This window comes from Lagopus leucura, unplaced genomic scaffold, assembly GCF_019238085.1.
Source record: "Lagopus leucura isolate 7727_CA_CO unplaced genomic scaffold, USGS_WTPT01 Super-Scaffold_100035, whole genome shotgun sequence".
In the NCBI taxonomy this organism is placed as follows: Eukaryota; Metazoa; Chordata; class Aves; order Galliformes; family Phasianidae; genus Lagopus; species Lagopus leucura.
Genome location: NW_024962284.1, coordinates 185,565 through 203,084, shown reverse-complemented (window position 1 = coordinate 203,084; position 17,520 = coordinate 185,565). Strand labels below are relative to the sequence as shown.

Below are 17,520 nucleotides of genomic sequence, written 5' to 3'. Positions count from 1 at the left end.
ATGGAGGTGTTCAAGAAACATTTTGATGTTGTACTAAGGGACATGGTTTAGTGGGGAATACTGGTAGTACATGGATGGTTGGACTGTATGATACTGGAGGCCTTTTCTAACCTTGGTGATTCTGATTGTTGCATGATTTGCCATCCAACAAACTTCACTTGTGACAGAGTAAGGAATACTTAAAATGAAAACATTTTAACAGTGAGCTTTACTTTGTATTTTTTAAAATCCGATGGTAAGATCAGATGAAATAATAAAACAGAATGCTCTGAAAGTTGTGAGTTGTATCTGCTGCTGTATGGTTTTTAGAGATTATATCATTGTTTTGAAATAGCATTTTGGAAACTGTTGCCACTTTTCAACTTGGTGTGGCAGTGGAGTGAATGTATATCTAACTGACAATTATTTATAAATTCTTGCTGTGCAGAGGTGATACCTCTCCAGATCCAGTCTGTCAGGCTGATTTGTTACATGATGTCTCCTTCAAGCAGTTATTGCCTCTGTACCGTGAATCTTGTATAGATTCATTTCAAACAAATTTAGACTCCAGTTAGATAATGCTGATATTATTTTCATTACCGTTTCTGTCTTCTTCCAGGCAGAATCCCTAAGCCCTGCTCTGCCGTAACCTCAAAGCCAGCTGCTGCCTGCACGTCCCTCCCCATCCACCACTACCAAACCCTCCAGGACGCGGCTGGAGGCAGCACGCTGACTGATCGCCTCGAGCAGGCTGTGGGCTCGCAGCAGCAGCTCGCTGCCTCTGACATCACTCCTGGAGCTCACATCCCACTCCAAGCTCCGTTCATTAGTCGATCCATCAGTCGGCAGAGGAGACAGGAGACGCTGCGAAGAGGATCTGCGAAGAACAGAACGAAACAGAGGGGCTACATCATGAAATTCTTCCCTGCTTATTACTTGCTGCCTCTTTTTCCTGCACTGGTCTTCAGTACTAGGTGAGTAAAGAGAGCTATTTTGCTTATAGTTCTGTTCTGTTTGCTATTTATTCTTTTAGACTTGGGATTTGCAGTAGGAATAACACTGGTTTCAGCTTCTGCTGGGAAGTTTAAAGCATGGGTATCTTGTCTGATTCTTGTCTTCCCCCCTCCCCCTCTTGATCCTCTGATGCATGCTGAATCTTTTGTATGTTATTTCTGGGTTTTGTATGTTGTTAGTTAAAGAGCTGCTGCTGTGTAAGTTGACCCTCAGCTCATGAGATGAAACAGGACAGGGAACAAATATAAACTCCATATGTTTTGTCCATATTGCTCCATATGCAGCAATAGAATCATAGACTCAACATTGCTGGAAAAAACCTCCAAGATCATCCAGTCCGATATTTCCCCATTAATCCACATCTCTTAGTACCACATCTAAACATTTCAAATAGCATGGGAAGTAATGAAGCCAAAAATGCTGAAATGGAGAATGTGCTAACGTTTTCCCCTATTGAGTGCAGAAAAACAAACAATTCAACAGTCTTATCCCAGCTCAGGCTTTTGCATCCAAACAGAGACCTTAATCTTTCTGGTGAAATACAGGTAAGGTGTTGTAGTGTTTTCTCAATGCCAGGAAATATTGAAAAGTTCCTGCAATCCAGCAGCACTCCTTTCTGTGCAAGTACAGCATGTCATGAGAAAATATGAACAAAACCTACTGCAAACTCAAAATGTAAACTGTTCTGAAATGTAGTGCTCTGATAAGATAACGTGCATTGCACAGCTGCTTATAGTTACTATGTTGTCTGTTCTGTGGGCATAACATGTTTAGCCAGGGGAAGATACAGCTGATACACTCTATCTCATTGTCTAGTTTAGAGAAGAAGAGTTAATGCTGGGTGCAGAGTAGATGTGTCCTAATAACACTGCTCACAGTTAACTTCCCATTGCTTGATGGAAAATTAACCTAAATTTTAAGCATGACGTTTCTCTGCTGTGCTGTAGTACCGAATCAGCTTCTAAGTCCATAAAGCACATTATCAGAGGATGAGTGCATGTGTCAGGAAAATGCTTGATAAGGCATTTGTTCCTGTAATTTGTTTGTTTGTTTCCTGCTTGTTTCAAGCCTTAATTGTTCATGGAGTTTCAAAAAGAAAGTGCCTGTTAGGTACTCAAAGTAAGATGGGGCAGGAGCGCCTCTCAGTGCATACGCAAACACAGAACTGTGAAACTGTAAAATCTGAATGCAGGAGAAAGTGAAGAGCATCATAATGCTTCAATTATTTTACTTCTGCACTCTTTTTTTTTTTTTTTTTTTTTTTTTTTTTGAGGGAGGTGATAGGGTTATGTATGTGACTTTCATTTTTCTGTAATGCTTGTGGTTTAGAAACTATAGAGCCAGTCAATATAAACAACTCCAATGCTCTTTGAAATATAAAACTCAGAGGAGAATTGCAACAGACTGATTCAATAGGTTTCCTTTCTGATTTAATAAGCAGTCTACTAGCAGCCAAGCGAAACTTGTGAATTTAGATTAATAGTTCTACTCATTTAGAAGTAACATATTCTTTCCTAAATTATGCCAGTGTTGAAGAGGAAAGGAAGTACCAGGGCAGTACAAAAACAAGTTTGCATCTTGCACAGGTTTGCACAAAAATGTAGTTAAAAGAAGTGGGGGAAGTTGCTTCAATTTTTCTTATGTTATGGGTTTTATGAAACTGAGATAAATGACTCATTGAGTGCTCAGGAGATGAATCTGGGAAAAAGGCCTCTAGTATCAAACCCAAAAAACATCCCTAATTGAGGGATGGAAACTATCAGTGTGAAACTGTTCACTTAAAACTCTGCTCAAGCACTGTTTTGTGTTGTGAAGTTTTGCTTTTGTGATACCATCCTGTAGCACAGGACACTGATGCTCTGCTATAGTTCTGGTGATTTATAAGACTGGAGGTACTGCACCATCCTGGTCAGCAGCTGCCTTCAGTCACTTGATTCTTAACTGCCTGTGTAGAACTTTGAGTCATTTTTCAACAGCACGTGATAGAAGCTTAAAAAAATAACACAGTGCTAACAATATGCCATCTACTGGAAGGAGATGATTCTCTTTCAGCAGAAGTCATTGCCTGTAGTTTGTAGCAGTCAGTATTTCTTGAGAACATACTGTCAATGCATTAGCTAGACCTGAACATAACAGGAACTTAGGAGCAGTTGTGTGAGCAAAAAGCAGAATCTAATATTGTGCTGTGTGAAATTGCTTAGCAAAGGAAAAGCACAGGCCTTGTGGTGCAGAAAGTTTTCCATGGTGATTTTTTTCCCCTTCCCCTAAATTTATAGAGAAGTGAAGCACCACTAGTTAATACGTTGGTGCTGAAATCAGTAAACACAATATTTAATGCAGATGTGGACAACTGAGGTTTTTTCCTCCTTGTCTTATGTAATGTTATTGTCTTTGCCTCATGTCATGGTTTTATACCTTCAGAAGACATCAGTGTGTCCTCAAGGCTAATTGTAAAGAAATGAATTGACGAGTAGAACTGCATTAACACACATCTTGATGTACTTTATGGTATTATTAAGAAGACAAACATATGGTTCTTAAGCTTGTGTTCAGTATTAATTTCTAGTTTTCAGAACGGTACTAATATCTTGTCATGGTCTTAAACCACATAAATGAACCACATGTCTATTACATTAGAGAAAGTTCATGTTTTTAAAATGAACACTTCTCTGTACTGCATAAACTTGGTTTTCATAGAATCGTAGAATCATCAAGGTTGGAAACGAATTCCAAGTTCATCCAGTCCAACCATTCCACCTACCACAAGTATTTCCCCACTAAGCCATGTCCCTTAGGACAATATCTAAATGTTTCTTGAACACCTTTTGATGTGGCTTTGATAGTTAGTTATTACTCTTAATCATTTCAATTTTCTTTGTACTGCGAAGTGGTAATAAGATTGAGGTATACTTGCCTGTCCAGTTAATGATTTGTTTGGATGGAAATAGTAAATAGAAATAGTAAAAATTAATGCTTGGAGTCCTAAAACAAAGAGAATACATTTTTTAAGCTGAAATTACTATTCTAAAGCTTGTGTTTCCCTGTCTGTTTTCAGATTTCTTTGGACTGTTTGGTCTGAGCAGATGTAATGTTGTATATATTGTATATATAAGGTTGTGTATATCTCAATTTTCAGACTACACTGAAGACACCTACAGAAACGAGTTCTACAGAACCAAGCATTCAATAAGTGCACATAGCGTATAATAGGCAAAGGATCTTATTTTGTCTGTGTGCTTTAATGGATGCAGATGCTTAAGCCTTCTGACTAGAAAAAATACTATTTGTGGAAGAGAATAACTGCATGAAGTTATTCATTTCTGTTAGTAACTGAGATCTGCAGCACTGATTATCTATCTTGTTGAAAGAGTCTTACTTGTTTTAAGCTAGAAGGAGCATTTTCTATGTATTAATTAAACATTACAATTAGAAGATCAGGTATTTAAATCAGCAATGTTTTTTGTTGCCCAAATGACAAATGTCCTGCTCATTAGAAGCATCTGGGTGTGAAGCAAAATTGGTATTTTTATCTAAGACAAGTGCTTAAGAGATAGGAATTTTCTGTCCACGCTTAAAATTTGCCAGATGCAAAATTGGATTGAAATAGAATTTCATAGTTGAGAATAAGCATAGGATGCATTTCCATAATAATATTAATAAAACTAAGCAGCAACTCACTAAATGGCTGTGCAAACACCAGGGCTGTGAAGGGCAGAATTTGTATTCCTTTCATGTCAGTGAAATGGCTGATGGTTTTTTTTCTTAATAGTGTAACGGCGTGACAGTCTTACGAAACCAATGTGAGAAGGCAATATAGAATTCAGTGTCTTCTGAAGAAATACTACCTTTGTTTTTTATCAGAATAAAAGTAGTGTAACACCCGCCCATTTCTGGTAGGCGGGTGTTTCTTAATGCTGGTATGTGTTTTTGTTTGTTGTACTGGCATTGTTGGAAGAGATGTAAATAACTGGAACTTACTTCCTCTACGAGATATGAGAACCTGACTCAAATGCTTGCTTTTTCCCTATGCTGTATGTTTGATGTCAGCTATTTTCTTTAAAGCATTTGTTGGTTTTGGTAACTTCTAAAGTACATAAGAATACTGGTATCTTTCAGGTAACATTGTTTGGAGGACTTCATCTGAGCCTCGATAATGGGTAAACGTGAATGCCTTTGACATTACTATACTGGAAGTCATGGAAAAGGAAAGAAATGTTGAAGGAAATCATAATTTTTTTGTTTTCAATTTGTTTTTTTTTCTAGTTCTTAAACTCTTGATCTTGGAAACTGGAACAGGTTCCTAGGGATGTGGCTATGCCGTATCCCTGGAGATTTTCAAAGCAAGGCTGGGTATGGCCGTGGGCAACCTGGTCTAACTGTGGAGTCCCTGTTCATTCCCATTGTTCATTGGGGATTTGGCCTTCGGAGGTCCCTTCCAATTCTAAGGATTCTGTGATTCTATTCTATTAAACACCCTATGGGTTATGGACAGATGTTCAAAGTGACTTTTTTGCTTAGACTGATAGGAGAGTAGAAAGAACCCTGCCCCTTCCTAGATTTTGAGGTGGAAGAGAAAGACTTGCTTGTGGTGATGTCCTTGTCTGTAAACACACTACTGATATGCCCTTGCGCAGGTGGCTGAAAGCAGCCCTCCCTTCTGGGATCTTAGGCTGAGGTCTAGCAACATACTTTCTTTTCCACGTAACTCTTAGTGAACTGAGGGGAAAAAGAGTTTGATGTAGACTACTTTAGCATTTTCACATAAGGTGGTGTATAACAAAGACTGTTTTGATATTGTGCTTTTTGAATACTTTCAGAAATGCCAGGGCGTTGACTCACTCCTGTGCCTCTTGCTCAGAATTCCTTTCACACTTACTTTAGCCATCTGAGTTTTCTAGTCTGCAGAATTATTCTTGTTTCTATCAAGCATGTATGATTATGCATGGAAGGTTGACGTTTTGCAAGTACTTGGTTTGCAGAAGTGTCATTCAGCATATGACATGCAGTCTTATTGTACCTGAAGAAAGCATACACTTTTCTGTGGGATGTGTTTAAAAACAAGGAGAAGAGTTTACTTGTGGTATAGCTCCATTATTTCTAGGAATGTATTTGGCTCAGTTTTATTATTGATGCATAAGTTGAGGGCCCAAAGCAGCAAACCATGTGGTTTCACTGTTTAGTGAAAGAACGCCTCTTCTTTCTTCTAGTAGAAGTTTTGAGCTTTGGTTTTATTAAAATCAAAAGAAAAAGAAACAACAGAAAACACCAAACTTGAAAAATAAATAAATGCCCAATAAATAAATAAAATCACATCAAAATTATAAAAAAAACAGCAAAATAACAAGCAATCAAACCAAAAAGAAACCACTGGGCTTGTGATTTAGTGCAGAGGTGTTAAAGATAGTTTTCAAACGCGTAGATGGGGCACATCCATCTTTCAGACAAAAGTAAAGCAGAACCTGTTAGGGCCAGACTTCTGGGCATCAGAATGAGTTTGCTTAAGGCTGATCAGAGAAAGCCTTTGCTTGCACTACAGTTTACTATGTAGATAGATATATTCTTAATGTCAGTCTTATGCAGAACGTTTACTTCCCCATGGTTGCAATTTGTTTACGCTGGGACAACCACAAATTTAATCTGTTTCCCACTCAAAGTGAAAGGGTAGAAAAGTAGTAGATTCTGGTCAAAACTTATAGTTTTTTATGAGATTATATGCTCTGATGGTGATGATGAAGAATGATAACTCTGGAATTGTTATGCTTTAAACATTTTATTTCAAACAAGAAGATAACCTAGCAAAGTACTCTACAAATGTAAGCCATCGACCTAAATTAGAACTCCAGATAGCCTGTCTCTGTTTGGTCAGAAATACTATAAAATAAATTGTTTTGAGGTATTTATGTTATATTAAAAAAAAAGAAAAAAAAAAAAAAAGGGGAGTAGAAGAAAGAATTATTCTTAAAAAAAACACAAACAAAAACACAAACAAAACAAAACACAAACAAACAAAGAAAACAAAATAAAACACAAAAACTATACCCTTCAGGAGTAACTTATTTTACATTTGATCTAACTTCAGATAGAATTTTTAAGTTCCATGCAATATCAGTTAAATCTCAAGGTTTTCTAGAATTCAGTCTTAAAAATGTAATATAATGGTTGGACTTCTGGTTGTTATGCTATGTGTAATGCATTTCTGCTCAGGACACTAGCAGTGGAGATGCTTTTGAAATTTCTAATTTCTTTTTTGTTTTCAGGGAAATTGTAATTGACACTTTTTCTTATTTATTAGTTCAGCTAAGTCTGGATTTATATCCAGATATCAAAGCAAAGTTGAAATCCCTCCTTCTACAAAAATACATTTCATATTGCTTCTATGCTTAACAGAAACCTGTTCCCAGACAGTGATCCTTATGATATACCAATCTGCAGACAAATAAATCTCATTTATGCAACTTGTCAGAAAGAGTTTCTCCTCGTTGTCTGGTTTTGCTCACTGGCTGTCTTGTAAGGTCTGTAAGTATTTTCTGAACGGAAGACAAGTGATGTTTTTGCCAAAAAGAATTAAGATATTTCAGACTATCCTTCAATCTCAGTATTGTGCCAAGGCTTAAAATGTTATATTTGTTATATTTGCTATTTCAAACTTACAGGAGTGGCAAGCATCTTTTAGAAATGTTGAGGAATAAATTGGAAAATGTGACACTGCTTCAAATAGTGTCTAAATTGTACTCGTTGTCTTATGCTGTTACTCACCCACCTTCTTGCTGTACGTCATTTCTCTCCCACGCTTATTAATCCTCACTGCATATTAAAGGGAGCACTAAAAGAAACACTGCTGAATCTCTGCTCTGTTTGCTGAAACATACTGTTCTTGAGTCACAAGAGAAATTAATGTCTAGGATTTTTGAGCTGAAGAAATAAGTCTGTGGAATCGCTCAATATCTTATTCGCTAGTGTTGATTGACAGAATCTATGGAAAACAGCACAGGAAAACGTCACATTCCTCATGTGTTCTGTCTCCACGTGCTGATAAGGCCAGCATGCTGCCAGATGCTGTATTTTACCCACATTGTTAATTATTCCAGCCATTTGCATGCTTCTATTTGTATGAATGCTAATGTTTTGTCAGTTTACATTCACAACATTCTTGTGGGGTATAGGTGGGCTTGTTCCTCATTTGCAGAGTAGGAAAGTGGAAGCTCATTAAAAACCAGACTTGCTGTCAGACAAGTTGCAGTGTTAAAAACAAAAGAATGCATTTACTGAATTCCATATGACTGCAGAACTGCCACTTTCCCCTTTTAGTTGGAGGTGGAACTGCAGCAGAACATTCCTCTAACATCTCTGTATGAAATTTTGAGGATATCACACTGCTATTAAGCACCATTGCTACGCCTTTGGAGCCTTATTGCTTTTTATGATGGTGGAACTGTACCAGTGGACAAGGGAAGAGCCACTAATGTAATCTGTCAAGACTTCAGTGAAGCTTTTGACACGGTACCCCACAATATCCTTCTCTACAGATTGGAGAGGTACAGATTTGATTGGTGGACTGTTCAGTGAATGAGAAACTGATTGTGAGGTCATACCCAAATAGTGGTGATCAGTGGCTCTATGTCCGGATGGAGATCAGTAACAAATGGTGTCCCACAGGGTCACTACTCAGGCCAGTGTTCTTTAACATCTTCATAAGTGACATAAAGAGTGGAATTGAGCACACCCTCAACAGTCCTGTAATCTCACTATAGTGTAAACCTTTAATATCTTTGTAGGAGCTGTTACGGATCTTTGTAAAACTTGGTTGAATAGTGAAAGGGGTCGGGAAGGAGACAGATTACTAGGCCTTATAGGTCATTAAAAAAAAGGTTGTTGGTTACTACTACCATGTATGTCAATTCACAGTATCTGATTTTTTTTTCTTTTCAAGTGCTTCTGTGACTTTGTTGGTGCGAATGACAACAGAAGTGAGCAATGTGACTTTTTCTTGGAACAGGTGAATTTGAGGACTGGGAGTGACAGTAATCAGTAATATAGTGTGGCCTCTTGATTTATGCCTTATGGTAAGGCTTTTTTTTTCCCGTTCTCAGCACATTTGAATGATTTTGCAGTTGCGTTCTATTTTTTCAGACTAGCCTGTGGCATTAAGCAAGAAGAAGAAAGTGAGACTTTATTGAAATGTAGGTGACAAAAGAAAAATGTGTGAAAATGGAATTGGCAAGACTCTGGAAAGCAGATGTGCTCTGGGTGGCATCAGATTGGCTGTTGTGGAAGTTTATTCCTGCTGATGCAGCAAAGTGAAATGTGTGCTCAGTATGCAAAGAGAGAATGTCTGTCATCACAAATGTTTTTTAATGGAGAAATAAAATCAGTTTTACTCATTACCTCACTTACACCTTATCTTAAGAAATAATAATTTTCAGGATAGGATGAAGAGCAGTCAGGGTGCACAGCAAGCACCTGCGTTCTGAAATAGATGAACCTTTGAGCTGCTTTGCTGAAACTGATCAGTTCAGGATTAATTCTCATCTTGTATACCCAAGTACCCAAAATAATCATTGTCTTCTAACTGTCAAGTAGTGAATGGTTCAGTCCATCAGCGCTGCTGTAGGTTTACCTGCAGTGTGTATGAGTTCCTGGCATGTTCTCTCATGAAAATACTCACTGTGGCTTTTTTGTTTTCTTCATTTCATGTGAAAGGAGCCAACTTTTGCCAAGGGACTAGACGTTTCAGAAAGACTTAATACATATAATCTGCACTGGATTTTCTTTCTTTAAATATGCTGAATTAGTCAAATCTTGGTGCCTTTTGAATTTCAAATGGGGACAGCATAATGGCTGCATGTAAAAATCTGAACATTAAATGGAAGCTATACACTTGAAAATGGGACTGGTATTAAGCTGCTGAGTTATATCTGGGATCCCAAATAGTCATGATTGTTAGAAATCCATTCTGACCTCTTTCAGAAAGTCTAGCTTTGCAGCTTTCTTTGTTTTGCTGGGAGTTGAAAAATTAGGTTATTTGGCTAAATGTTGAGGTTAAGACTTGGAAAATGCTCTCATTACCATGGTGCCCCATGACAGTGGGGCGAGAGGGCTCTCAGAATTCTCAGTGTACTTATGCTTTCTTTGTGTTATCTTCATTAAGTGTCTCTAACTGGGCAATAAGTGCAGCATGTACTATTTAACTTGGTGAACAACTCAGTCTTAGAAAACGCTTGCTGTGAAATCTCTATATTTGTACACTATGATAGAAAAAAATACACTCAACTGTGTAGACAGTGAATAGAGATTTCTCTGCGGTTGCTTTTCTATTTACTTGGAAAATGATTGTCTGCTATTCAGTGCACACAGAGGTGCTCTGGCTCAGAAAAGCTTACAAAAGCAGTGTTTTAATTTCATACATTTAACTCAGACCTTCCTCTTCCTGATTCAAATGTGTTCTTTCCTTAGCTGGAGCCCTTTCGGCTCAAGGGAAAAGCCCTTTCCCCTAGAAGGGGAAAGAAAAGCAGGTTTTTCCAAGTCCATTTGAAGAACTGGTTAATAACTGTTTAAAGCAGAATTTCCTATCCAGTTTTTACAGCATTTTAATGTTATCTGTTTGATGTGATATATGCTGTTGCCCCTTTCGTGCATACTCAGGACATAATAGCTTCTGAAATAGGTAGGAAGAAATGCAAGACAATGCATATACCTGGAATAAGTGCTTTAAATAGAATACTTTCATCTGGGACAAATCCCCACAGCACTGGTTTATAGCATATAATCTGATAAGACTTAAACTATCTGCATCAAATAGATGATGGACAGAAGTTGATACTGAAATTGGGGTTATAGTGTTATACATTTGCCTCTTACTGTAAGGACATCACGTGTTTACTGCTTAAACTTGATTAAGTCACACATTAAAAGGATGCTTTTTTATGTAGTAGAAAACCTTCCTTGGTAATGTTTAATTATTACAGGAACATAAATGTGGAGAGCATTGCTGAGAGCTGGCTTGCAGAAAAGGGTCATGTTGACACAACCCCGCTGATAAGACTGAAATAACTAGGCATAAACACGAGCCTGCTAACCTATCATCATCAAGGACAGCAGGATTATGAGGAACCAACATGAAGGAATAACAGGATGCAGAACTGGGGGTGCTGACCGTGGGAATGCAGCTGCGGTTGTTATTAGCTACCTGCGCGCCGACCTATCAGGAGCTCGCCTTTTGCAATATGTATTAGCCTCATTATACGCTGTAATAAATAACGCTGCCTTCTGATTAAAGTTGGAGAATGCTTGATCAAGCCCTTGGTCGTATCTTTTCTCCCGCCGGTTGCGACACATGAAATTTTTGTCTGACTACATAAATCCTGTGGAACAATGGGAAGTTGACAAGAATGGTAGATACCAAAGAAAGGTTAAAATATCTTGTATGGAATAATTTCATCTATCTTAACGCTTTCCAAGCAGCAAAGGAAATGATCCTTATGAATCTTGAGCCATTCCTATGAAGAACATTCAGAGAGGTACTGAACTCGTTCTGACTATTTGCAGAGATGGCTTCAAGCTGTGCAAGGGGAAATTTAGGGTGGACATTAGGAAATACTACTTTTCTGAAAGAGTGGTCAAGCACTGGAATGGGCTGCCCAGGGAGGTGTGGAGTCACCTACCTTGGAGGTGTTCAAGGAACGTTTGGATTTTGTGTTGAGGACATGATTTAGTGAGTAATATTGGTGAAGGGGGGAGGGTTGGACTGGATGATCTTGAAGGTCCTTTCCAACCTTGGTGATTCTGTGATTCAGAGATGAGTCTGGAGCAGTAAGCATATATGTTTTCAGCAGTTCAGTTGGTGACTGAAGTATAAACAAATACATATAGCTAACTCTATCCCTTCCCAACCACATAACTTGCAAGAAAACTGCCAGGAAGTTTCACTATATGACATCATAAATGAGAAATCACTATAACCATTCTGACACCTCATTGGATGAGGTCAGGGGGGTGGTGGTGGAAAACCTGTTAGTTTTTAGTATCTGTTTATAAGAACTAGATTAAAAGGGGTGTTGCGAGATGAATGACAATGCTGAAGTACTGATGCAGTCCTTGAGAGCCTCTCTTCATTTGTATCTTAACAAAGGCCAACTATGTCCAGGTGCTGCTTTTTCTATACAAAGGTGAATATATAGTTGTATATGTAAGTTGTGTGTGAGATACAGTTGTCTTAGAAGACTTTAGAGTGTGGAGGGAGGAGACTCATTCTGCTCTCCCTGTTACTACTCAGGACTTAAATTCTGGTACTAGTGTAGACTTAATTCTTTAAATCTTAACAAGTTTTAGAGAAATACTCTGTATACGTTAATAAATGATGATGCGTAAATCTTTCAGTGCTCTGCAGATTACACATCATGTGTAAGAGTCTTAGCTATCATTACTTACCCCATGCTAACGAGGGTGGAGAGAATTCTTACCTGTTTCTTCTTAATTTAATGAGAAGGAATGGTGGTGGGAAAATCCTCTAATCTGAAGGGAGTGGTGAAACGTCATGGTGTGTTTTGATGAAGATAAACCTGAAATTGCAAACTTGAATACAATGTCATTAGTGTGTATTTTTAATTGTGAGATCTTTTGCTCGAGGGAAATGCATAAATATGTATAATGTGTATCTGCATGTAAAGGGTTTCACAGATCATTATGTGTCCACAGTTTGTAGAAGGACTGATTATTGGCTATTTCTTCTCAATGACTTGAATTAGACATGCATACTTCTCCTTGTAAGCAATTCAGTGCTTCAGAGAAGCTGCATCGTTTGTTTTGTTGTTGTTTGTTTGTTTGTTTTTTCAGCTAAGGCATCACATTTGGATATGACTTTTGCAAACAGAAACATCAAATGATTTCTCCAGACAACATTATGTTTTAATTCTTGTGTATTCTAATTCCTTCAGAGGCAAGAAGTTATACTGGAAACAAGCATGGTTTCTGGAAAATAGATGTATCTCCAATTATTATGCTAATGTATACTTTCACAGTCTTTCAGCTGAAGAAATTCACACTTCTGTGTAAAAAATAAATATTCTGTTGAAATGCAGAGTATCTACAGAAAGCTGTTATGTTGATAATGCTATTAGCTACTGCCATAATGGCACAAGTCTAGCATTCCTGAAAAGGTAACTCTGGAAACCACAGATTTCAGTGCTTACTCAGCAGTATATTTTCTGTATTTATACTGACATACAATGACTGAGGATTTAGCAACACCCTGTGGTGCTGAAATGATTTTTTCTGCTTCTAGTGCTTTAGCCTTTTGACCAGTGTTGCAGTATGTTGTTCTTCAAAGGAAACCAAAAGGAAAAAAAAGCGGTGGAATCTTACAGTCAGTGATTAGGGTATATTCTTAGAGAAAGCACTAGGATTAGAAGCTATCAATCACAGACTTCTATCAAGCAATAATAATGATAACGTTTGCAAGACAAGTGTCTAGAGCCAAGAACAGTGTTCTTTAACAGCCATTACTTTGATGCTTTCCAGCATCACTCTGTATTATGGTTCATTTTTTTTTCTTTGTGAGAAGGAGAGAAGTGGGAAGACATTTATCTGCTTTCTTTTATTTTCTTTATTTTATTTCTCCAAAACCATAATGGAAATGACAATATAAATCTTAGTTTCATTAGAAAAGACAAAAAAAATTCTGACATCATTTAAAAAAAAATGGTGTGGGTTTTTTTTTTGGCATTATTTCTATCACTACCATCTCATTTGGGATAAAAATAACTTGTAGTACTAGTAGTAGTTCTTTACCCACTTAGGGCTTGAATAACTATTTCTGCAATTCTGAATAGAAATCGTCTTCATGCAGAAACCACTCCAAGCATGTACAGTACCTACCTCTCTTGCACTATATATAAGGCTGAAAGTGTAAGTACCTGATTTCAAACTACCTTGAAGTTTCTCCATCATAAGAAAGAGCAAGAAATTTGTAAGTGGTTCTGTCCCAACAAGGGAAGATCATGGGCTGCTAAAATATCTTAGCTTTATAAAAAAACCCTGATGGTTTGGCAGTCTTCATGGAAGTTTACCCTGTTCAGGTAACATGTAGTCCTTGGGAATATTAAACGGCCTTGCAGATTCCACCAGAGTACTACACACTGTAGCTTTAAATCAATTATTTGATCATTTTTTTGGTAATGGCTAGGAAGAAGAGCTCATTTAACACCTTTGCAGTCACTGTGTACTATCCACTGGATCTCCATGACTCAGTGGGATCCTCACAGCATCTATGTGAAGAAAGAGGATCAGAAACTGGTAACTAGTTCAGCAAGGACAGAATCAGCAGCATTCAAAGTTTGTGAATGGAGAATTCTCTACGTTCAGGACATATAGAAAAAGTTCATCTTTCTTTACCTAAATTTGGGAATATAAGGAGACAAGGCAGACTGTAGATGCAAATCAGAGTGACTGTTGGCTTGTGTTACAGGAGCCAACTTTTTGGCTTTTCTCTCTTCACATATAAACAAAAACTGCAGAGATTAACCCCATGTTCCACTGTTCCAACAATAAGTCTTAGATATTCTGAGCAATCTAAACTTCTGTTTATCCTTCAGGGAGCCATCTAATTGAATGACATACAAGGCATTCTGCTTTTGAATTTGTAGGGATTTTATTTTCTTAATGACTTCTCTGACAGTTTTAAATGTTTGTTCCGTATAGGTGGGGAATGGATGATGTACTGTAGTAATTGTGAAATGTTTATCAAATCCACAATGTCCCAGATACATTGATAACCGTTCTAGTTTGTTTGTCATTTGGATATTTTAAGCCATTATTTGACATAGAAATTGTCTTCCTTTGCTTTTCTTAATGTTTGCTACTGTGAGTGGTTCATGGGATGTTGTTAGTTCTCTGCACAGCATTGGTAGTGCAAATGGCAATTGACAGAATGTGTACTTGATTGCTGGTAATTTGATGAGTGCTGGGACAATGTGCCTCTTGATCTGCAAAAGTGAAAAATATGGCATCACATAAGCTGTACTTCAGTTTATCTGATAATTCAGTAGGGGGCTCAAAAGAATAAACTGCATTTCTGTAAGTAATTGGACATTGCACGTTGACAGGAAGAGCTGTCCATCATGGCTGAAGGACAGCTCTGTTCAAAACAGAATTTGGTTAATTTAGTGCTGAAACTGTGGCTGGATCCATGCCACCAAGAAAAGAAGAAAACAATGTGAGAATTACTGTAGGCACTTCCAGTATTCAAAGAAGAAATGCAGTGCTGTGTTTTGGATGGAACTAGCTCAGATCGTCAGCTGGCATCTGCAGCTTTATGCCTGCTATGAATCTGGCCATGCACCAAATGGAGATGTCTTTTAATTGTGAATGTTGTATCTTTACCAGTTCAATGAGCACTTGCTATATTTTGTTTCAAATCAGTATTTAAGACTGGATTCTTAGCTAAGCTGTTTAAGAGCAGCCCCTGTTTAATGCGGTGAAAAATAATGTTACATGATGACTTGTTTCCAAACATAAGCTAGCCCCTTTGGGAAAACTGCATTGTATGGATCAGGGCTCTCTCCAGACTCTTCCTATGGAAATGTGTGCAGCCTTTGTGCAGCTTTCAGCTGTTTCAGACTGTATTGCCTTTGTGTGATGCTTAACAATCCAATGCTTTCCTTCTTACTCACCTGCAGAGCTCCTTTCGAAATCCTCCTTATTTGTTCTGTAGCAAGCACAATCCTAGAATCATAGAATGGCCTGGGTTGAAAAGGACCACAATGATCATCCAGTTTCAACCCCCAGGTATGTGCAGGGTCACCAACAACCAGACCAGGCTGCCCAGAGCCACATTCAACCTGGCCTTGAATGCCTCCAGGGACGGGGCATCCACAACCTCCTTGGGCAACCTGCTCCTGTTTGTCACTGCTTTCTGAGTGAAAAACTTCCTCCTTATATCTAACCTAAACCTCCCCTGTCTCATTTTAAGACCATTCCCCCTTGTCCTATCACTATCCACCTTCGCAAACAGCTGTTCCCCTTCCTGTTTGTATGCTCCTTTCAAGTATTGGAAAGCCACAATGAGGTCTCCCCAGAGCCAAGAAGACATGGAGGTGGAGAAGAGAAAATCATGTGTTTATGTGGGGTATAGCACCATTTAATACATCTCTTTTCTATTACCCACTGTCTTTCACTAAGGAAATTAGTGCTAATTAAGAGTGGACTCTAACTTTAGGCACACTATAGTAACTAAGCCTACTTTTGTGAATGATGTTCTCCTTTTCCTTTTACATGCTTATGTTAATTAAGGGCCTTAAATTCTCAATCCAGAAAAAAATAGTTAGCTTGTCAGAATTATTCTTGATAAATGCCAGGCACTGCTGTCATACGTTTCAAGTCTGTGGGTCTTGGAAAGCTATGGAAAAGAACTGTATAACATGACTACGATATATCTGGGGAACTGAGTTGAAATACCAGCTATTCCAGCTTTCATTATCGGATGAAAGGAGCAGAGACAGAAAATGAGGTCAAATTGAGGACATAGAAGGCTGGTAATGGAGTGACAAGGACTGAGCTTGAAATCCCATTTATCTATTTCAGTGCTGTGATATTCAGTGATGTCTAAAATATTAGTGTCAGAAAAGATTCAAACGGTTTCATGGGATGACTGACATATACTGGACACCACAATGAGAGAGAAAGAGCTAATAAACATTTTGTTCTCTGAAAATGAGACTGTAACTATGGATTTTAATTCCTTTATGGACTGAAGCACAAGTTGAAGAACAAGCACTTGTTGAAGAACAAATAAATGCTGAAGAACAAATAAATAGTTCATTTACCAAGTTGTGTTTGATAAATGAAGCACAACTGAGACAATGGTGCTGCAAATGGATGTGTCTTGTTCTCCTGCATCTTTAGCTTGATGATTTGTGCAGCTCTGAAGGGAAGCAGTGTGTCTGTGGCCTGTGCATTTGGAGGTACTGGCAGGTGAGTGTGAAAGGTTTGCTCAGCTGCTGCTTGGAGAAGGAATTGCTGCTGAAAACCTTACTTGTAGAAATACAGCTGTCATCCTGCAGTGGAATTGCTCTTTCAAACAGGTAAAAGAGAAAGAACAGTAGCACTTGTGGAGGAGCTGATAAATAGTTAAGGATGAAGATGAACAGTGCTTGACAGAAACAGGAATAATGGGCTTATAACAGACTGAGCTATAGTATTGGAGTTTCCTTTAAGATTGACCATAAAACTGTAGGAAGATTTACAGAAATGGAGGAAGAACTGAAACGTGAATACATTTCTCTTAATTCAAATAATGAATGACTATGAAAGCCTTGCTGTTTTCAAGTACAATGACTGAAGAGCCATCTCCTCCCTTTTTTACAGAGGGATTGAAATACCAGACCTGAAACATGCTTGTCATTGCTATAGAACATTGTCTGGATGGAGAGGAGAACAAACAAACAAACAAACTAACAAAAAGGCCTTCTGGAAGAAAAATTATTAGGCAGATACGATCCACAGAAATTAAATGGGGAGCAGTTTTAAGTGGTC

At 38.0% G+C, this 17,520-nt stretch overlaps 1 protein-coding gene across 1 annotated transcript in view; it reads left to right on the top strand.

Moving 5' to 3' along the window:
* The first annotated feature begins 671 nt into the window (after positions 1–671).
* Positions 672–17,520, top strand: part of LOC122186275 (leucine zipper protein 2-like) — a 150,011-nt gene continuing 133,162 nt past the window's right edge. The window contains exon 1 of the mRNA XM_042882779.1: positions 672–953. Within this exon, the coding sequence (XP_042738713.1) occupies positions 892–953 (62 nt within the window). The 5' untranslated portion in view covers positions 672–891. The remainder of the gene's footprint in view (positions 954–17,520) is intronic.